The sequence below is a fragment of the Lepisosteus oculatus genome, chromosome 10 (assembly GCF_040954835.1).
Source record: "Lepisosteus oculatus isolate fLepOcu1 chromosome 10, fLepOcu1.hap2, whole genome shotgun sequence".
Lineage (NCBI taxonomy): Eukaryota > Metazoa > Chordata > Actinopteri > Semionotiformes > Lepisosteidae > Lepisosteus > Lepisosteus oculatus.
The window spans coordinates 14,037,378-14,060,494 of record NC_090705.1 but is presented as its reverse complement, the minus strand read 5'-3'; the positions used below and the strand labels follow the sequence as shown (position 1 = coordinate 14,060,494).

At 35.5% G+C, this 23,117-nt stretch overlaps 1 protein-coding gene across 1 annotated transcript in view; it reads left to right on the top strand.

The window, feature by feature from the left end:
- Window positions 1–23,117, top strand: part of LOC102695869 (lysophosphatidylcholine acyltransferase 1) — a 71,790-nt gene that overhangs the window by 12,437 nt on the left and 36,236 nt on the right. The window contains exon 2 of the mRNA XM_006635933.3: window positions 19,096–19,235. Within this exon, the coding sequence (XP_006635996.1) occupies window positions 19,096–19,235 (140 nt within the window). The remainder of the gene's footprint in view (window positions 1–19,095; window positions 19,236–23,117) is intronic.

The window sequence follows — 23,117 nt, the reverse complement described above, 5'->3', positions numbered from 1 at the left end:
TGATGCTATGTGCCATTAGCCCCTTGAAAGAACACAAAACAGTTTCTTGAAAACTTGGGGAATTCCTTCAGTACTGGTAGATTTCAGTACAGTTACTGGTTTTAATTCCAGTAATTTACGTTTCATAAGGGGGTATGTCATACAAGGCTTTTTGTCAAATTAATTAAATTTCAGTGGTACTGTATATTACAATAACTGGTACATTTTCTTTTTTTATTCTAACTTTTAGCATTAAAACTGGCCTAAATAGCTGTATTTGTGGTATTTGGGGATATTTTGTGTTTACCAAACAACTGATGTATGTGGTAAAAACATTACATAAACAAAAAATATTATAAGATGTGAATTGCAAAGGGTTTTTTGCAGGGAAATTTGTAAACATTTGAAGTTTCTCAGTAAGAGTATGCAAAGTATGTACTCCACTGCTGTTTAAGATAATGTTAGGGTATCAGTCTAACATTGTGGTCAACAGTGCTCTCAGTAGAAGACATGGCGATTTTGTTTTAAAAAGCATTCAATCTTTAAATATGATTTTTGTGTTTTTTCATTTAAATAATGACAAATTCACACATTACAGAATAACTAAATTAATGTACTCTGTACAATTCAAATACAACATATTTAATGCTTTTACTTGTTCGGCCGCAAGGGAGACTTGCCAAACCTGTTTTAATTAAAACAGGCAGTGGTTAAGGATGGATAAGTTTGTGGCATATGAGACAGGCCCGTCTGCTGTTTCTTCCACACCTTTGGAATGTCAGAGCTCTTTCCTTTGGCTACTGTTTTCTCTAAGGCACCTCCTTTCATTCATTTCTTTGCAGTATAGATCAGGCCTGTCAATAAATCAGTAATGGTCACATTATGCAGAAGTCATAATGTTGCTGAAAGGCCAGTGGCAGAATCATACTTTGCCTTGTATTATTTAAGTAGTTTAACTGGGCACAATTTTCCTTCCATAAGAAATCTCTTTATCTCTAGTAAAGCTCTTTTAATGACATAATTGCAAACTTTCAGGTGTCTGGCCATTCCTAGCTGCTAGCTGAAAATACTCTTAGATGCCCTCAATCCCATCAATGCTAAGATACTGCAGTTATGTGCCACATTGTGATTACAAATTGATAATCTAGCTTCTTGTATTTTTAGTAAATTAGCGAAGCAGGTGTTATAAAATAAAGGAAGGATTAGCAAACACTGATGCAAAACAGTTCAGTAAGATATAGATTTAGGATTCAGGATTGAGCAAGAGACCTGGTAGATTAAATTTGATACAGACAATTGCAGTGAGTTTAAGCATAAACTATCATTTGGTTAAAATGAAAGCAGTGATTTGGAAGAAGCTACCAGTAATGTGAAAAAGACTTCAGTGTTTTCAACAGCCTGGTTGAATATATAGCCTAGTTAAAAGTGTAGATTTGAAATAAAAAGTTAAGTTAAAATTGTACAGTGCACTACACTTCTACAGTCAATACCTCATTTAGAAGATTCTGTACTCCACAAAACAAACAAGATATTGCTACTTTGGAAGCTGTCCAGAAAAGAGTGACCAGGCAGGCACATTCCCAGGCTCATCTAAATGTCCTACACTAACATGCTGAAAGAACTGGATCTTTTCAGTCTAAATGGAATGTCATTATTAGACGACCTAAAAGAACTGGAACATATTTAGCCTAAAACAGAATTTTTAGTACTTGAATGAAAGACCCTCGCAGTCTTCTCTAATTAAAAGTTTAAGGCATTGACAAAGACAACCCTGTGGACGTCTGAAGAATCAACAGTGAAACACGACTCAGAGGACACAAATGTCGAAGTGTAATTGAAACAAAACGGAGCTGACCTGTTTGCACAAGGGTTGTGGAAGTTTGGAACAAGAAAACCAGCCTTGCTGGAGTGACACTATCACCTTGTGTGATAAATAATTGGATGAGAACAATGAACAATGACCTACAAAACTAAATGAGCTTGGTGGGCCAAACAAACTCCTCTTGTTTGCAAACTTTGTTCTTGTAAGTCTCAACCTGTGTTCTGAGTAAATACTGTACCTTTAATGGTTGATTCACTTGGGAGCCCAATTCCAAGTTTGCTGCTTGTTTTCAACTGCTTTTACTGATTGATAGCATAGAAGGTATAAACATAGTCATACCCTGCTTTTACTTTTTTTAAATGTTACATGTAATGCATTATAGTTACATAAACAGAATGTAGAAAGTTCAATCCCCATTGTTACAAAAAGAAGAAATTAAAGAGGCTCTGTTGTTTTGACTTCAAATAGCAGTTTAAAATACGTACTGTAATTCTCCTATTTGTTTCCTGTTTTTGTCCTGCCACTTCTGCTTTTTAATAAATCATTTAGACTGTTTCCTGTGTCAAATACCATATTGTTTCATGGCAGCTGAAACACTGATGATACAAACTAATATTTTATGGAAATGGCTGTACCAAGATTCTCTTATCATGGCCTAGAAACATTCAGAATACTTCTTTATAAATGAGAGACAATCAAGCTGTAAAAATACCATCTATCATTGCATCTTTGATATGGATATGTTTTTATAATGTTATACAAAGATGTTTTTAGTCAGTGCATAGAGGCTTTGAATCTCTTGAATGCAGTGAGGAATTTGTTCGTTCAGCTTGTACGTTCCTTATCCTGTAACCTTTGTAAGGAATACAGTGATATCGAAAACCAAGAGCTCTTTCACTGGAACAGTGTCATATGTTTTGTAAATTATTGTTTACTGAACTTGGCAGATACTTTAAATGAATTAAGTGATTAACAGGAATTTTAGGGAAGGAATATTTTTAGAAATAGAACCCTTCCAAATAACAAGCCTCAGTCGCAGTGATGGCTGAAGTTCCTCTTAAAACCTGAAACTTGGAATACTTTTCAGCTTGTACTGTCATTTGTGTCACACTCAGCTAAAAACATCTTCTGTCATTCTGCCTGTTAATAGAAGATGGTGGAACTAGGCAAGAAATGAAAATCACCATAAGCAGCTCAAAGGGATATCCTTATGACAAGTTATTTTCCTTTCTTGTATTACCAAGCCCTCATAGTCAGTATGTGTCTGAATTGTAAATTACTTCTTAAAAAAGGCAGCTTTTGCAGCAATTTTCATATCATATCTCAGTTTAGCAGAGCAAGATTTAAATGCTTTTGTAGTGCATACCCAACCTGAAATGCATTCACTTGTTTATCAGAGAGGTCTACTGTAAATACGTTTTATTTTTGTGATTGGAACAGCTTCAGCGTTTACCTTTAGTTATAATAATATTTTAAAATGAACATAAAGGAACAGATAGCATGGTACAATTTAATACAGATACAATATTTCTGCACAATAGGAACAAAACCAAATTTCTGTACATAATTATAGAACAGGTTCAAAACCTAACTAAAACAGTAAAAATACATTCAAACAAACATGCATTTCTGTTCATACTTCATGACTTTGCAAAAATATTATATTTCAGTTATAAGGCATATAGGGAGCTACAAAAATAAAACAGTGTAAGTAAATAATAATGTAAACAGACTTTATATACGAGCACACAATATATAACTAATCTTATTATTTCGCTAATATGTAACATAGATCAAAATAATACAATAAAACATTCTACTGTATGAACATTTATCTGTTAGGCAGTATGTTATTAAGCCACCATTGTTTTACCAACCTCATGTTTCATGGTGTTAGGATATTTATTACAGAGATTTTGGAAATGTCACAAGCACATTAGTAGGGAATAACACTGTATTTCTTAGTAATGCAGTGTTAATTAAACTATTCCGTATAAAATATTATCCACAGTTCATGATTTGACTAATACCAGAATTTTGCCAGGCAATGGAAAATATCCAGTGTAGCACATGATAAAGCAATTGGGCTTGATAAATATTCACGTGCTGCAAGACGTACTGTACTTATTTTATATTGAATTAGGAGGGCTTTACAGATGTAACCCAGAAAATCCCCCATTTACCACATAGATTATAGAAAAACAATAAGGATGAGGCATAGTCTGTAAATGCAGATTGTTAGTTTCCTTTCATTTGAAATGGAAATGTTTTGTTGAACTTGAATTTTTCTTAATCATAACTAAGTAGGATTGCTGTAAGGTGTGTTTTAAGGATGTATTATGAAATCTGTCTCACCAATGGAGTGTGCTTTCATGTTTGGGTAATTTGTTCTGCTGATGGAAACTGTACTGTATGTTCATAAGCAGTTTAGTTTTTTATATGAGGAAAACTCTTCCCAATTCCCAGATCTGTGAAATTAAAAAAGTTCATGGGGATTGGGGGAAAAAAAGGAAATGATTGTCTTTTTTTAGCCTCCTTTTACTTTAATTTGCTATCATCGCTATGGCAAGATCAAAGTTATGAACCAAGATTTTATTTATCTATTAATAGGAATGATAATGAAATGTTTTAAAAATGAATCTAACCTATATAAGAATTAGCATAAGCATCATACATCTTTAATTAACCAAGTACTGTCATGTGACCATATAACACAATTATACTGAGCATTCAAACAAATGTTGCTTTATCTATGTTTTTAGACTGATTGGATGGATTTTATGTATTGATTAAATGTTTTAACACTATTTTGATTAGTTGATCATTCATGACTGACAGCATGTTACCTTTTTTATCTGTATGTGGAGCTGTTATAATGCACATATAATACAAATAAATAACAAAAACAATTCTTAAGAAATCAATGTTATAATAAATAATTAATACAATAAATATTATTGTTCAGTCTGCTTTTCTAGCCTAAAGGCATTCCAGCTGATATTTGTATTCATTAACATGTAGCATTTTTGTATGGCAAAATACACTTTCGACTTCCATTTAAATTGTTTTAAATACACAAAGTACACTCTTCGAAGTTCACTGTTCCATGTTCTTACTCCACATTCCGTGCTTGTGGGAAATCGTTGTTTCATTGTGATGAAGTGCTTCTGAGATATTTTAATTATGATGAAAAACACTGTAAACATGTAAGATGATGTCATATATCATTACAGTGTTCAAATTGATGTTGAGACATTCAAATATCACACTTAATGGCAACTGAGTAAGAGCCAGAACAGCTGGCGTTTTCTTGACATGACCAGTTGAGGAGTGCAGACTATTAGATAAGTTGTTGCTGTAAAACCAGCGTTTGATTTTAAAAAATTCCTTTCAGCCTTGTGAGTTACATGTATTCATAATTTGTACATTTTCAGTTCTGGTAGAAGCAGTAATTTAGACAGAAGTTGGTTTGTCAGTTTCATATACTGTATCCTAGCTTTAAGGGAATAAAATAGAAAGTATTGTCCCTTATGAATATGCTCAAGGGAAGGGGAACATTTACTACATAGTTGCAATATTTCATTTGCACCATATGTGTATTTTTAGGGAAAGCTGGATTCGTTATATTTATACATTTTCCTTTTGCCTGTTATATTATCTCAGAAGCATAACTATTTGAAATAGGGATGCAATTTGGTTGAATAGCATTTTAGTAGATGAAAGAATTAAATGTGTTTCTAAATGTTAGCATTTGCAATACTTATTTGCAGAAAATGAGAGCTGATGCTTGTTATTTAGAAATAGTGGGTCTGTTTACAGCTTAGACGGCAAGGGCATCTAGCTCCTGACCGGAAGGTCCTGGGTTCAATCCCAGGCAAGCGATGTAGCTTGCTCTAATTCCTTCCCGATTGGCTCCCAGGTCCACGCAGCCTGCTTTCCAAATGAGTCCTGGGGGTTAATCCTTCCGGGGGTAAGCCCGGAGCGTGATACTGACCACATCACCTCCACATCTGGTGTCGGATGATCAAGAAAAATGATGGTCCTTGCCCCCCATTCCACATGGGTCTTTATGGCCTGAAAAGGGACCTTCAGTACCTATCTTACACCAAATTTATTTATAACATAACCTTTCTGTAAAGCAATACATTTTCTTTCCACCCTTAATGTTATAAGCATTATTTTACCGTAACCGAAAGCGTGGTTTAAGTTGGACAGTTTCTCATGTTTCCACATACAATATTCTGTTTCATCATTGAGTCATATTGGTAAAACATTTCCTATCTTTTGGAGAATAAGATAAACATCCTAATATTAGAGGAGTATACACATTTAATCTCAGTCTCATCAAAATGCCAGTTCTTTAAGATTTCTGTGTGATGCTTTTGTTGGTTGGCTACTGTGTTAACTGCATGAAGGATAGTGTTGTTTTAAGATTGTCATTTATTTTACTCTATAGTTCAGACTGTGCCTTGCACTCTAGGATTCTTGATATTAGTGAAAAAGCACATTCAATGTTGGAGGTGTTAATAAGTTGCTTTTAACATGGGGTTGACAAAGCTATCAAGTGGAATTTTTGATGACAGTGCTGTAACATTGAATAATAAATATTAAAGATATTTGTAGTTAAATACTGAGCATGAAAAGAAGCAGTAATTATAACTACAACAGATCTAGAAGAAAGTATTAATTTGTCAAGAAGTAATATTTTTTGTAACACAGACCCTGCTTCTTTTACTGAACAGACATAACATGCAATATCCTCATTAACATTTGTTATCTGGGGGGAGGGAGTCTTCCATAACGGTTACAGACGAGTAGCATATGAAGCTGCCTTTGGAGGCAGTACCAGCTGTACATCTGTAATATATGCTTTGCACCACAATACGGATGCAGTCTTTTGGGATTCTGTCTCATTCCTCTTGTAGTGTGGACAAGCAAATGCCTCTTCACTGGTCTCTGAGATCTTAACACTAGACTTCCTCCCAGCACAACCTATACATTATATATGGGACTCAAGTTGATGCATCCACAGTGTAACTGTCATATTTTTGTCTTGCAAGAAAGTCATTGTTCCCAGAGCAAAGTGAGAATGTGATTTTTTCTACTGGAGTGTTGTCACATCAGGATGACCCTGCAGGAAGGGCAGCAAGTAAAATTCTAGAACTTTATTTATATAGTGCCGTGAAGTCTGACTTCCAACAGAAATTATGAGTGGAGCTCTTTAGCAATGACACTCATGCCCAGGCTATCACACACGCAAATATCCACTGTTTTACCTGACCATAGCTTAACATTTGCAGAGTCTGGCTGTAACATCTTGCCAGGTTCAAAACTGCTGGCTGTGACCATTCCAGGCAGTCAGTGACAGTGCATGAAGGCTTTTGTTTTCTTGAGTAGTCAAATAGGTTCTTTTCTGTGTTGTTCTTTGTTGATTTTTTTCTCTTTTCTCCATGGTTGACATTCATTAGGCTAAATCTCCTCAACACCTGTCCCCAATCAACTCTTTCTTTAATGAGGTGATTTAGTGCTTATCCAGTCAGTCTAAGTCATTCAAGTGTGTCATTCAAGCACAAAGAAGTATTTTGTAATTATCTGTGAATTAGAATTCCTTTTTGTTTTGTATGGTAATTAAATAACAGTACAGTGCACTTTCAGATTTTGACATTAACACCTAGGTCTTGATTATATAATGTTAGCGACAGGACAATAGTTACGTCTCAGAGATCTTCCTGTTTCACTTCTTTAGATTGTTTGATGCAATTGTACAGATTAGTTTTAAGGAAGCACACATTTTTTGTCACCCAAGTGTTGAAATAATACAGAGACTATTGTAGTTGAAGTTGGGGTTTTATGCTGGCAAATTGTATTTCCTAATAACATTTAAAATATGCATGGTATTTGATTGATATACGACTACTGAGGCACAGCCAAATTTAGGATTAAATAATAATGCAAGGTTAAATGCAGAAAACTGTTTTCTGATTTTGGCCTAGTTTTTAGTCCGTATGGGATTTTCAGACAGTTTTTAAGTACTGCATTATCAATGCTGTTTTTTCCTGCAGACATGAGTATAATGGTTTTTTTACAGTATTTATCATCTACCTTGTGTGTGGTGAGTCAGCCATGTTGGAATACTGCAAGCAGAGTAAATCAGTTGGGGAAATAATTTACTGTATACCATAGAATCAGGCATGCACATGAACATGTACATAAAGCCCGTTGACTGTTTGGACTGTATTTGAATAATCTTTATGAAATAGCCCAATAAACCCACTACATTCGAGAGGACTCTCTACCACATGTACTCCAACGAATCTAGATTCATTTTTTATTTTCATAAAATAAAATTGTTAGTCAATGCAGTAGCAATCAGTAAGGGGCAACAACAGCACATTATATATAATGAGGCTTTATGATAGTGCTGTGGTAGCTGTTTGTGGCAGAGAAACAGTACATTGCGCTGTGCAGTGTCTCTCTTCTGTTTCTTGCTGCTTCCATTAGTGAGTCAGGTGGATTGCTCCCTGGAGGGATCATGCTGCTGCTCCCGCCAGCCTCTGGAACAGTTTAATCTTCCTGTCACCACAACCAAAGGTGCAGATGGCAGAGGATCGAATCACAAGCATTGATAAGTGCAAAGAAGGACAGATAATTTGTACACTGAGGCTGTGTTAGGATTTTCATTTCTATTTTTTGCATTCATTATGATGAGAAGAGATATCTTGTTACATGCCATTATATACAAACCAAAAAATTTTTTTTTACTGTAGAGTTGTACAGTAACAGTTTCTTATAAAAGAAAAAGCTGCTAAATTCTAGAGCTGCTAATTGAAACAGATCCTGAAAGAAAGTCTTTCACAAATGACATTAACAAATTCTTTTTTCTTCTCCAACATAAGTCATTGAAATATATATTTTTTTAGTTATGTGAATGGCAGTGGGCATTCAAAATCCTAGTTTTGATTAGGTGCTTGGCTACATTCTTAGTGGACTTGCTCTGTGTGTTGGTTTCTCCAAATGGTTCCCCTTCCTACTGCTTCCTAAACGCATGCTGTTAGGCTGACTGGCTATATTAATATTCCCTTTGCAAGAGAATCAAGTGAAGAGCTCCTTTCCTGCCCTGTCTAGAAGGACCCATCCATTCATCCATTTTCTATCCTGACAAGCACCGGTCACTAGGAGGGATACACCCATGACTGGACACAGGGCGTACACACAGAAACATGCACATTCACACCAAGGCCAATGTTTAGAGATGCCAGTTAACCTACTAGCATGTCTTTGGACTGCAAAACCAGAGAACCCAAAGGAAACACGCATGAACACTGGGAGAACATACAAATAGCACCCAAGATCCGGAATACCCAGGGACCCAGGTTTTCAAGGCACTATACCACTGTGCCACCCGCTTGATGGACTTCACTTAAAGGTAATCTCTCACTACAGGAATGCTACAGTAACATAATACTGTACCAGACTGCATTACCATAACATCATGTTTTGAGTTGTTCCAGTCCTCTCTTGGAAGGGGATAGAGAAAAAAAATGCTTGTGTTAGAGCACTAAGAGAGGCTATTTGTAGCCTAAAAAAGAATTGTGAAAATAAAGATGCTAAGCTTGGTTTGAGAAAATGGCACATGGCTTCCCTTTTCTAAACATAGGGATATTTCAGTAACATTTTGAGTTTGAGAGCTGATCAGAAGCTTTCTACCATAAAACACAAGGGAGGTTCTTTTAAAGATTTAAACCTATGCAACAGGTGTTTCCACCTCCCAGGAGAAGCATGTGGTGTGCTTTTCTGTCATGGAAGGAAAGGTTTATTGTTTGGAAGAAATGAAATACTGCATCTGTAGACAAAAATCTGAGGTTTCAAAATCATTTTGTGACTATAAATTATAAACCGTAATTCTGTCAGTGGGGTCATTGAAGTGTTTCTGAAAGAACATAAGTCCATTAATTTCCTAAATGAACAAATCTTGCAATTATTCAGTTATTTTATTTGAATATTTTAAGTATTTTTTCTTCATTTGTTTAAATTTATGCTTTGATCATTTCATCCTCTTGACTATGAAGGTGCTTCGGTATTTTTATATTCTGTTGAAATTAAATTGTCAGTGTGTAAAGTAATTAAAATAACAATCTGTAATCAGTCCATCTTTCAAGACCAAAAATACATTGATTTAAACAAAAACTGCAAGCTTTAAGTGCCAGGCTTTGGAGGACTCTTAATATGTTTGGGGTTTTGGCTTAGTTTGGCAAATTTTTATAAGAGTTTTGCTGTTTTGGAATTAAATTCCTCAAAGTCCTTAAATTGTTCCTCGATTCTTCTAACAGCCTTTGTACATTCAAACAGTCATTTTAATTTTGATTTATTGAAGTTGGCATTTTCTAGGCCTTTGTGTTGCATTGTAGCTGGCTACTAATCAGGGAAGTGTTTTGTGTTTACACAACTTACACAAGGGAAGTGTTTTGTGGTCTGATTCATTATTAAATGATTTGTGCATATAATTTCTGACATGAAAACATGATATTGAAGAAAATAAAAAAAAATACTGTATAATTGTCACATTTATATAAAATATTTAGTTAAAGATGGTTTCAATGTGCCTAATTTCATAGCTCAGCATTGTCTGATATTTTAATACATGCCCTGACCTCTGTCTGTCCTAGGAAAATTTTGTTCTGTGTTTCTCTTGGCCTTTGTAAGGAGGGAAATAAAGATATACAAAACCAGAAATGAAACGTAGACTGGCTTAACTGTCTTAAAACATTCCATTTCAAAGAAGAAAAATATATTTTTTAAATACGTTTCTTTTCTTTTCCATTTGTATTAACTTGTGTTCAATTGTACATAATATAAACATACATATGCTTTAGCACAGACTTAGATATGTAAGCAAAATATGGAGAGTGTTAATCAGTGATGAATGAAATACATCATTTAAAATGATTAGGTAAACCAGTTCTTTAAAGTCAGCTTTATCATTCCACTGCTGAATGAAGATTCATATATTTGGGTATTGACTAATTCTAGGGTTAGGAATAGACCCAGCTAAGGGTTAGGTTTAGAAAAAACATCAGTAACCGCTGTGTTTCAAAAGTCTTAATCAAAAGAGGGTAAAGTAAGATTGAGGCATAGTTTGAACATTTTATTTGACTTTTACCTGTAGTTAACCCTAATGCTAACTCTATTCCCAACAACATCTTGCAAAAATAAAAAACAAACAGGAGGTATAACTAAAGCTTTATTTATCCTATATTTTTTATCCCACTACACAATTTGAGAGAACGAATAAAGTTTATATATTTAAAATGTGTGTAATATAGCCTGTCTTTTCTGTAATTCTGGTGAGGTTTTTGAACGATGCTAATCATCAATTCAGTCAAGTCGAAACAGTTACAATCACTTTAATGTGTAAAATCCATTAAAGTTAATAAAGATTAACTAAATCCATTAAAGTTAATAATCTTTTAGTTAAGTAATAATCTAGTTAATCTGCATATTCAGACAATTTCAAAATACTGTTATACGGTGAACCTCTCTAGAATGGCACTCATAGTTGGCAGCCCCACTGAAGCTCAGCAGGTGTGAGCCTGGTCAGTACCTGGATGAGAGACCTCCTGGGAAAAACTAAGGTTGCTGCTGGAAGAGGTGTTAGTGGGGCCAGCAGGGGGCGCTCACCCTGCAGTCCATGTGGGTCCTAATGCCCCAGTATAGCGATGGGGACACTATACTGTAAACAGGCGCCGTCCTTTGGATGAGACGTAAAACCGAGGTCCTGACACTCTGTGATCATTAAAAATCGAAAAGAGTAGGGGTGTAACCCCGGCGTCCTGGCCAAATTTTCCATTGGCCCTTAGCAATCATGGCCTCCTAATAATCCTCGTCTATGAATTGGCTTCATTACTCTGCTCTCCTCCCCACTGATAGCTGATGTGTGGTGAGCGTTCTGGCACACTATGGCTGCCATCGCATCATCCAGGTGGATCCTGCACATTAGTGGTGGTGGAGGGGAGTCCCCATTACCTGTAAAGCGCTTTGAGTGGAGTGTCCAGAAAAGCGCTATATAAGTGTAAGCAATTATTATTATTATTATTATTATTATTATTATTATTATTATTATTATTATTATTAACCTCTTTGGCCTACATTATTTTGATTCACCTAATGTCCACTTACATGGAGACCATGTTAACTGTAGTATGGAAAGGTTTATTTACTGTCTATCATCCTGGCTTTTAGCATGGTTCCTGTACTGTTATGTAACTCAAACTTATTCTGAAATATGTTTTTTAAGCCACCAGCGATCAGTGAACATATTTGTACTCCGCTTAGCAGAAACGTGTGTCAGCATTGATATACATACTGTATCTGGGTTCATGCCTTATGGGGGTTTTAAAGGTTGTTGTAAAAGCAAAAGAATCAGATCTTTATGGGTTTTTTTTCTTTTGCTGAAAGTAAAAGTAAAAATGTTGGTAAGTTTGTTCCAGCTTCATTAGAACAAAGGTGTTAGTGTAAACTTCTACTTACTTCCTTGTTCCAATATAGTAAAACTTCGTTATGAGGTGAGTGTTGGCTTCTTGTTGGCTTGTGTAGTGTGCACAGCCACAGTCATATTTGATTATCAGGCATCTTTTCTTGCCTGTTTCTGTTTGTTCATCTCAGGAAAAAAAGTAAAAAGTCAGCTGGTCGATCATGAGGGAGCTAAGACTAAAAGGTTCAACCTGTAAACGAATTACAGACTTTTGGATTTAATGCAGACTTTGACCTGTGACAGCTTCTTATTAAATTTGCTAAAATAATCTGTAGGATATTGCTGGTTTGGGCAGCCACACATTTGCACACAGTTGCTTAGAAACATTGTATCGTGATTTACATAAACAATTTTTCCACCCTCTTGAACAAGAAGTTTTCATACTGATAATTAGTGGGAGTTATACTGCCTGCAACAACATAATTTGAGAATTTTGAGTAAATAATCGGTCATAAAGAGCTATTCATTTATAACATCTGATTTTCGTGCCGCTAATGTGATTTGAAAAAAAGGCAGGTTCAAAAAAGCTAAAGCCCATCTTGGATGTGTTGTGCCATGTCTAATAAAAAATATTCGCTAAGGTCTGATTTGTTGGTGGTGCATTCCTGCCATTCTTTTTCTGATGGCCCGGGGAGCAAAGAATGCCAGTAACCTTGAGAGATCAGTTCTTTGGTTTATTTAATGTTCAGTGTCTTAAATGAACATTATCATGTAATATCCTTTCTGAAAACCATATTACAGTCCACAATGATGTGTTTCTGTCAGATAGATATGATTGTAAGGAGCTGGGCATGGCTGTAATGCTGCAGCTGCCCTATTTGTGAGATAGGAACGTACATGAATAGGGTGGTTTCTCATTTAGTCCCAAACACACAGCTCAATTGGCCTTGCTGTTCTGAGGATCTGAGAGAACATGTACAGTTATCATGTTACTATTTTATAGAGAGAATAATAAGAACCAGGAGAAAATTAAATCAAGGATAAGAAGGTTTTTCATTACACACAGTTAAGTTCCCCATTGTATTCAGGTATTCTATGAAGAAACAGCAGCAATTTGTAGATGTATGTTGTTCTGGCGATTCGCTACTAGGGTTCCAGTTGAAATATAAAAGCAGATTTTCCATTAAAGCAAACATCTTCATACTAAGATGATGCAGCTACCCACCTGACTATCTTAATACTAACCTTGGCTAATGAGGGAGAGTCTTTTTTCCTTCATTAATTTAATCGACTGATATAATAGTTAAATGTAATTCAATTAAATTAACTATGAGCGAGAATTAAGTTACATGCCAAAGAGAATTCATGCATGCTGGAAGCAGAACTTAAGTTTGGAGCCATTTTAATACAAAATTATGTATTATTTATTTGAATAATAAATAATTCAAATATTTTGCAGTGTAACCGTGTCAATTTGTAGGGGAAAAGACAATTTTCTAGAATTTCAATTACTATAATATTCTGATTAAGGGTAGTACAAGAGCTAATTTTTTGACAATTTAAATATGTGTTTAGTATTATTCTTTAATTTTAAATTTGTTTGGAGATTTTTTTTATGTCATTTCTGATTTTGTCTGTGGGTTCTGGTTAGTAATTTTAAATCGAGAACATCTAAAGTGTAATGATTCCATGTTTTTTGGAAGATAATCATGGCAGTACAAGATGCATGTCTAAAAATTAACTCCTTTAACATGGAATTTGCTATGACTGTAAAAAGAAACACAGAAGAGCAAATAACAGTGTGTCTCATGACTAATAATAAGGCTAACATATTCAAGTATACACCTTTGAAGGTGTTTAAGAATACACATTTGTAGATTTAAGAATGTTTGTGTTTTCTAGTGCAGGTGGTTTTGAAAGAAAATTGCTTAGCTAAGAAGTGTAAAAAAGTGCAAAGAGGAAGGGTATAAGAGAATATTATTGCATAGCGATTATTTAACTTAGTGGTCTGTTTGCAACATTAATGTCATGATTTTTCATTAGAACCAGTAGAACCAGTGTGTTTCACTGGCTTTCAGTTTGTTTGGTGCTTCCTTTTTTTTTCTTGTTATCAAAACACTTAAAGACCATGCATCCTTTCAGGTTGAATAAAGCCTGGAATTTGAATAATCACCCTTATAAGGTCCAATTTTTTTTTAAAAAGCTTACTGTCTAGGCGGTTTTTATTTTTGAGACAGCCACCTTGTCTTATCAGAATGACTCGGTATACACAGTCTCACAGTCTAAAATAATTTAAATACTCAGTACTATACCATTGGCTTCCATAGCCACATCTTAATATATGTACTGTGTTTTTCAGATATTGAATGAAGATATTGAAAGCTGTGGCTTTTTTTGTTTTGTTTGTCTTTAAGAGGTCTTCTATACTAACAAATTCAACCTGCAAACACTACAGCTGAGTGTTACAAAAAAGGTCCAGTACTTAATAATTAGAGGAAGGCAGATGTTCATTGATAATGGCATGTTTTAGCATGTTCTCCCTGAGGAAAAAAATCAGTCCTGGGCACATTAGAGAGAGCTGTTAATGCTATTGATCCCATTAAAGGACATTTGTAGTGCTTGGGCATAAAAATCAAATTATTAAGCAGTTCTAATAGAACTGATTTTTTTTAAAAGAAAAGATAAATGAGTGGGATTCTAATGGACAAAAAAACTATAACTCAAAAGCAACAACATTTGTGTTTCATAAGTTGTTCAAAATACTGTAGTAATGTTATATTTGATTCTGTTCTATACAAAATGAAGTGTGAATTTGAATTAAAGCATGTAATAGTCCTACACTGTAGGAATGTAAATTCATTCAGATCAGAATTTTAAACTTTTAAGCCTATGAGTTTACAAGTTGTGTTTAGTACTGAGTCACTGTTCAAGTTCTCGTTAGTGAGGGAGATTTGAAGCACTGTATAGCCTTCCTAACTGACTTATCTTATGATTACGGTTTAGGCCTTTCTATTGCCAGCTTGCCTCGGATAGCACACGGCTTTGTGTCGTCATATTTTATTTCTGAGCAGTGTTTTGACGGTACTCTGACAAAAGATTTAACAAAGAAAATGATGCGTCAGTAAATCAATTTTTGTAACGTTAATGCCTGTTTGAATTGAAGGCTTGGAACCAGTGTATCTTTCCCAATTGAAAGATGGTTAATTTGCTGTATACTTTCTTTGTAAATCGGAGAAGCTAGAGAATCCCTTCTGTTTCCTGGTCTGTGGTAGACGAACAGCAAAGTCATACATTTGGTAATAAGCCTGCATCAGACAACACTGCTCCTGAGTCCTCAGTATATTGCTCGTTTAATAAACGACGTGATGCAGGAATGCAAAGGCTGTCATAGCTGTTGATTCATACTGTGCAGCAGAGCATATAGTTATCTTCATTACCATTCCTGGCAAAACGAGCTGTTAACACAGCAACTCTTTTGGGGGGGGGCCTATGATGAACTGGATATCTCAAGAACTATTTTGTCTGTTGTCTGTAGCTGTACAAAAAGCCAAAGTGATGCCGAATGTTTGATGTGGAGTGTACTATGAAGTCCCATCTAGATATTATTGTGCGAAGTACAATTTGGACTGTTGGTAAATCTACCAAGTGACATTCACGCCTGTGTAGTTGTTATTGGTGTCATAACTGTAAAATAACACGCACAAAGACATATGGAACATTAATGTGAATAAATAAAAAGCCCAGTCCAGGTAACACAAAAAGCTGATTTAATTGTGTCTATCATCAGCAGACAGTTTAACTAAATCTGTTCTTCTTGAGTATCCCTTGTGACCCTGCTGTTGTAGTTTATATTGAGGCAGTAGTAGTAGGGGTTGGGGTGAAGATATGTTGGGGTGGCTGTGTGTTTTTGGCATTAAGCATCCACTCCAGTGTCCGAAATGAGTTTTTGAAGGTCTGTAAAGCTTTCACATATTGCTGTCTCAAAATTCATATGCTAAATACATTTACACAGAAACAGCATGTTTTTCTTAATACTTTTAATAACAGTTGAAACATCATGGTGAGAGTTAAAGGTACATTAATCAATTTTGCCAGAAACTGCCAGAGCATGGTTCTCTCTTTGCAAATATTACAACAAAAGAGAGAGCCCTCTTTAGTCATGTTTAGTTTTTGTTTTTTATGTTACAAATGGCTTGCTTTTCATAAAACATTTTGTATATAACTTCTGTTTAATGTCGATACATTGTTTTCTTTAATGAGGGAAGACCACATTGTGGCAATTGTGTTTTGCAAGCACTCAAACCATTCCTTCACATTTTATTCCACTCAAAAGATGTACATTTACTGCAGAAAGAAACTGGAATTGTGCTAAATGTCAGTTTAATAAATCTATTAAACATCTTCATAGTTTTGAAAATTACAGCAGTAATGGAATGACACAAAGCACTACAGTGTACTGTGCCTGCATATACTCTAGACTCTAATAGTATTTCATAAACGTATTTTCCATAGTATTGATGTTTTTTCTTAACATAATTTTTATTTCTTCCTGTACATAATTCCCCAGGGTGTAGTCTATAGTGATCTTTGTCATTGCGTGACATGTCTTATTGGATTGAAAGATTAAGGGATTACTCTGATGTTGGTCTTGCAGTAAGAACATGTGAAGCGCCATTCTCTAAAAGTTGTCAACACCATTGCTGTTTACGGTAACAGGGAAGTTAACACTTTTACAGATGCGATAAAGAGACACACCACAAGGATCACAAGTGTAATGGGAATTATCATCTATTTATGTTCATGCAAACTGTAGTCGTACTGAGGTTAATGAGTAAGAATAGGTGTAAGTATATTCTATGGTGCCTTCTTGTTTTAGTAGTAATAGCTGTTGCTGTGCAGACATTACTAATCAGGTGGTCTACATCCCGTAGATATGCAGTTGACTGGGTCTGGGTTGATCAGGAGTACCTCCTGTCTTTAGTACTGTTGGAGTCTAATGGTTGTTAACCTCACATTACACGCTCATGTTCAAACCAGTTTGCTTTTAATGTATGGATTTTTTCTCCATTGCTTTTGTAAGACTACTAGCCATTATGTACTCGGGAGGCAAACTTTAACATTTTCTATATACATCACAGGTCTAGGAGCCATGTTCATTGCAATCATTGCAAACTATCCCAGGAAACACCCTGTGACATCATTATCTTAAACAATTAAATCATAAGGTAGAACAATAGCATTGTCTTCTTTTAATTGTCTTTAATTTAAAATTGTCCTGTTATTGTGTTTTAGTTCGTGATATGTTTCAAAGTGAATAAAATACACTGAAAATATAATAAATAATAATTCCTTTGCATTTATATAGCACTTTACTTGACCCTGACCCTGCTTGACCCAAAGTTCTTTACATATAAAAGGGGATCCGCTTTACCTATCCCATCCACCACATCACATGTACAGTAATAAAGAAATTACTATATTACAAAATGGCTTATCACTTATGGAAGAACATACTGCAATATTGACATTTTGTCTATTATGTCCTCTTTCAAAATCTGACAATTTGAGCTGCTTTGTTTTCAGAGCTCTGCACAGGAGATAAGACTATAGCATATTGCATTTGACCCACCCATTAAAGCAACCTGGGATATTTAATGGATGGTAATTATTTGTTCATTGTTCTGCTGGAATTGAGTAATGTTTCTGTGTCACGAGGGTGTGTACCATTACAGTGTTCATAGTCTGTGCATGTTGCAGAAGGAAATGGGTTTCTTTACAGGATGGTTTTAAGGGGGTGTTGGGAGTGATTATAAATAACTGTATTTTATATATTGCCTTTAAAAGCAGTAATCACAAAACACTTATAAGATTATCAGTTATCTTAGGTTTAGCAAAGTACTATACTAGTTATAAATCCAAACTGCTGACTGGTGCTGCAGCACAATTTCTTTGGCTTCATTCCTCTAAAAGGTTATATAGTAGAATTTCTTGTTTGGAACACAACCCTTACATATCATGCTATAGTTAAGCACTTAAACATTTTACCTTTATTTTTCTTGGCTTTATTTACCTTAAGCAATTTGGGGGTATAGCAGGTTTCTGGGGAAAAAGTCTTATCAGTATACTTACAGATATATTAGGGCTACTAAATCTTACGGCATTCTGTTTTGGCATTTAGAGAAAGTCTGATATTGGAAATTTGTGTTTCCAAAATTAAATATATATATATTTTACAAGTATATGATCTGTCTTTTTTGTACTTAATACTACAGTAAAATGTGCTGGTTCTGCACTGTTTTTTTATCAATGTGACTTTGCTCAATCAAGCAAGATTTGCTTTAAGTGAATTACTTTACTGAATAACTTAGTAAATTAAAAATCTATTGGGTGGCACGGTGGAGTGGTGGTTAGTATTGTCATCTTGCAGCGCTGGGGCCCTGGGTTCCATTCCAGACATGGGTGGGGTGTTTTTTGTGTGCAGTTTGTGAGGGTTTTCTGTGTGAGGGTTTTCTCTGGGTGCTCTAGTTTCGATCCACAGTCTAAAAACTAAAAACCAGGTTAGTGGGCTTCTGGAAAAACTGTCTCTGCTGTGAGTGTGTGTGTTTGTGTCTGTGTGTGCTCTGTGAGGCACTGGCATCATATCCTCCAGGGTCTAGCCCGGCTTGCGCCCATCGTTTGCCAAGATGGGCATCAGCTCCCCATAGACCCTGAATTGGATGAAGCCATCAGGAAAAGGATGGATGGAAAAATCTGTTTCTTTAAAGTAAAGCATTAAAGAAGTCGTGGATTTTCTTGGTAATATTGATCTTTTGTGTCTTTTCAGATTGCCATCATGACAGTGACACTGTTTCCAATACGTCTCTTTTTTGCTGCCTTCATGATGTTGCTCGCCTGGCCTTTTGCATTTCTTGCATCCGTGGGACGTTCAGAGGAAGCTGTGGAGCCACAGTCCTGGTGGAGAAAGTAAGTACAGTAACTACACTGAAGCTCCTTTTGAGCGGAGCTAAACCTCTTTCACTTGTTTTCCGTTTCAGTATTAATTAGTGTCTAAGAAAACCTTGAAATAAATTTGACTGCTATGTGTCAGTTATGTTATGAGTTTTAAAAACATAAGAATTACAAATTGGTTTATGTTAGATGTAAAGATGCTTTTTCCAGTAAAAGTGAACAATAGTCTGTCCTAGGGGTTGGAATCCTATGGCACATGTGCCATTTTTTACATGCAAAGGGATTTTTAATGGCATGAGCAATGAAAGTGGCATGTGCAGTAAAGTCTAATAAGCCAAAAATAAATTCTATGTTTGAATGTTCTGTAATTCTGTAACAACTTGCTAATCAATGAAAGCTTTTTGACATGGCCGTCCTATTGTTTTCACAGTAAAGCTTGCAATCAGTTAATTGTTAAACTTAGATTTGCTCATTTCAGCCCTTTTGGAGAGATGAATATGGATTTGTTCAATATAAAGGTCGTGCTATTTCTGCTCGTATGTTGTGAGAGTGTCGTTTGTTGCACATCATTACATTTTCAGACAAAACATGACACATGCTTAGTGTGTGGATATAAATAACGTAATGCGATTAGCATTTCTTGTGAGATACTGTTATCATGGAACAATTACAGAGCAGATTTAGCTAACATGTTTATTAATCATTTTAAGGAAAGTGGAATTGATGTCAAGAAAATATTTTCTGTGATGACTGATGGTGCCCCCTCTATGGTTCGTAAAGATTATTGCCAGTCACATTGGCCACCCACGGTATATTTTCATTGTATTATTATTATTCACCGGGAACGTCTTGTGCCAAAATGAGAAATTATGAGATTGATAATGTGGTGACTACAGTGGTGAAAATAGTGAATTTTCTTTGGTGCTCGATCTGCCTTGATGCAAGCTCTGCTTCAGGAGATGGGCATTGTGTACAAGGGCCTTTCACTTCACAGCAAAGTGAACCTTCCTTTTAGACATTCCTTATGGACTGTCGTGATCCAATCAAGATCTTGTTATTGGAAACAAGTCAGCACTACTCTGAACTGCATAATGAAAAATAGGTTGCAAAACAAAATTCAAAAATGTTTTCAGTCAACATCACCACGCATATAAATGGGCTACCCTCTGTTTTCAGTGTGCAGACCAAACTGTTATGGGTTTTTTTGAAAGATGGAATGCATGTTGTGCAAAACTTGCCATTTAATATTTGGACTTAAAGAGCTTTTCTCATTGACAACTCAACTTTCTGCTATTGCCAGCATCTTAAAGAACTTTCAAAACATTGCACAATCCATCTTGTTGAGTTTGGAGTTTACATGATAGAACTGGTATCAGAATTTTCTGTCAAAACTCCAAATTTTTTCCCCACTGTTTTAATTTCTGATTTAACCAGACAGCTTTGATACCAGCAACATGTTTTTTTCAGTGTTTCAGTGAGTGGATGTTGAGGATTGTGAAATGTACATGTAGCTAATTACAGTGCACAGACTTACGTAACTCAAAAGTTAAAGGATCCGTGAAATACACTTGAAACTACCAAAATCGTGAAGCTGGCCTACTAGGAAGAATTGCTGCAAAGAAACCATTGTTAAGAGTGCAGAATAAAAGGAAGAGACTTGCCTGGGCTAAAAAACAGGCCAGCTTTGAGGCCAGCTTCACGCAACCTCTTCTGAATAGTTGATGTTGAAACATCTGTATTTTGCCCTGTTCCTTCAGGAATTACAAACTTTTTCCAATGCTCCCTATATTTATAGTAATTGTGTACCCTCACCTGTTTACCAATAATTGGTGACTAGTGAGAACCTGTAGCAAAGACAATTTTAAACTTCTTTTAGTGTTCTAACACCATGTTAAACACTCAAGACATGCAGTTCACTCAAGATTGTAATAAGTAATTAAATAATTAAATATTAAATGTTTATACACAAGTTTATACAGTTTAAAGCACAGATGATCATGAAAAACCTGGTTTCAAGGAGGTGTATTCAAACAACTGTTGTGGTAAAGGAAAAAAATTGACATTACGCACTGAAAAGAAGAAAGAAAAATGCAACATTTGGCTGTTGAACCTTCTTTGCGGGCTGAGCACCTGAAGACTCTAAAGCCTTCGTTTTCTGTTTGTCAGCATAATTTTGTCAAATATTAAATTAACTAAGGACAAGCAAAACGTAAACAATTGAAATGGTCTTGCTTAAAATTGAAAATGAAGGACATTGTAGGTTTTAACATATAAAATCAGGTTTTCTCAAAATCATATATATAACACTTGAAAGTGGAATTTATTTTTATTTTTAGAACATAATCTGAAATAAGCTTGTTTTCCATTGTGAAGAATACTTGAAAATCATACTTGTATGTTACTTTTTTAATTTGACAATGTATTAGCACAATCATCCAGTATTTATGTACTTGTTTTGCAGTATCAAACTACAACTGATAAAAATAAAATGACGTGTGATTCATGTTTGTCCTATGAAAATGCAGAACAAAATCAGAAGAAATAACTAAAGGACAAGTATCATGCTTTTGCTAGAGACGGACTTTCTATTCTTGTCATGTATTTTAACACTGGCAAGCATTTCAGACAGTTCATGCTGTGAGGTGACTTGTTGCTTCCAGTTAGAAGGTGAAGTGACCTAATATTACCCTGTTATATCAAATTCAGTTTCCGTGTTTCTTTTTCACCTAAAGATCCATTTATTCAAATATGTATTTAATTGTTCTTTTTCCATGACCAGTAACAAAATGTTACTTCCAGCCTTTTTTTTTCCAACACTTTTTTAATTGCATGGTTCTACAGCATATTTGAAGGAGTAGATTGTAATGTAATGACTCAGTGTACATTGCAGATTGCAATTGCAGATACACCTGAAATAAATGCAATAAAGCATGCCTTAAATTCTGAATTGCAGGTATACCTTAAGTAACAGCTTTAACGTATGAAAAATGTGAGATGAAAGGGGGCAGATGATTCTTTGAGCTATCTATAGTAACTGTACAGTAGTATGAACATATTTTGTTTTCAGGCATCTAGATATAATCTCTTATTTATGTCTCTGTGCCAATACCCATCGACTCCACACAGTTAGCTCATTTGTCTTTTAATCCTTCTATTCCCTTATAATATAACTCTTTCGACTGCTGTGGTTCGACTCATCAGTGGTGAGCTTCATGAAATTGTCTACAACCCGGAAGCACAGACTGGTAGAACAATAATAGTCACTCAAAACTATTTCTTTGCTGTATGAAGGCTCTTTTAATTGCTTAAGCCTACTCTGGCAGCCCGCAAACTGCCCTGGTCTTAGGAACTGGCAGTTTGGTGTGCAGCAGCTGAATACCATGTGTTAATATCCCCCACTGTTTTTCACAGATGGCTTTGCTCAGTTGGTCCAATAAGTCAGAATAATATTAAATGGCGTTTGTATCTGCATCATAAATCCCAGAAGATGCCAGTCATAATCTTGCTTGCTGAGGCTGTGATGTGGTACTTTTTCAAGAGTGAAGAAGCCAGGTGGCTCCACTGCTTTGACTCATTTTATGTGTTGTTGTATAGTGGTGAACTTGTATGTCATGTCTCACTAGTCTCATGTACTGCATTTTGCTCTGTCATTGTTCAAGAGCTCCAGCAGCTCCCTGCTGCACTCCAGTGTCTCTTGTTGATCCTGTGAGCTGAGGTTTGGGGTCAGTGGTCTGGCAGAAATGTTTGATGTTGTTCATAGGCAATGGTTTCAAGCTTCCAAAGGAAAAGCTCACTTGTGCGAGTTCTGAACCTACAATTGCTTTCCACACCAGGGATTGTTTGTGGATTTGTTGGGTCCAAGTTCATCCAGACCTGAGAATACCTTCAGTTAATGAT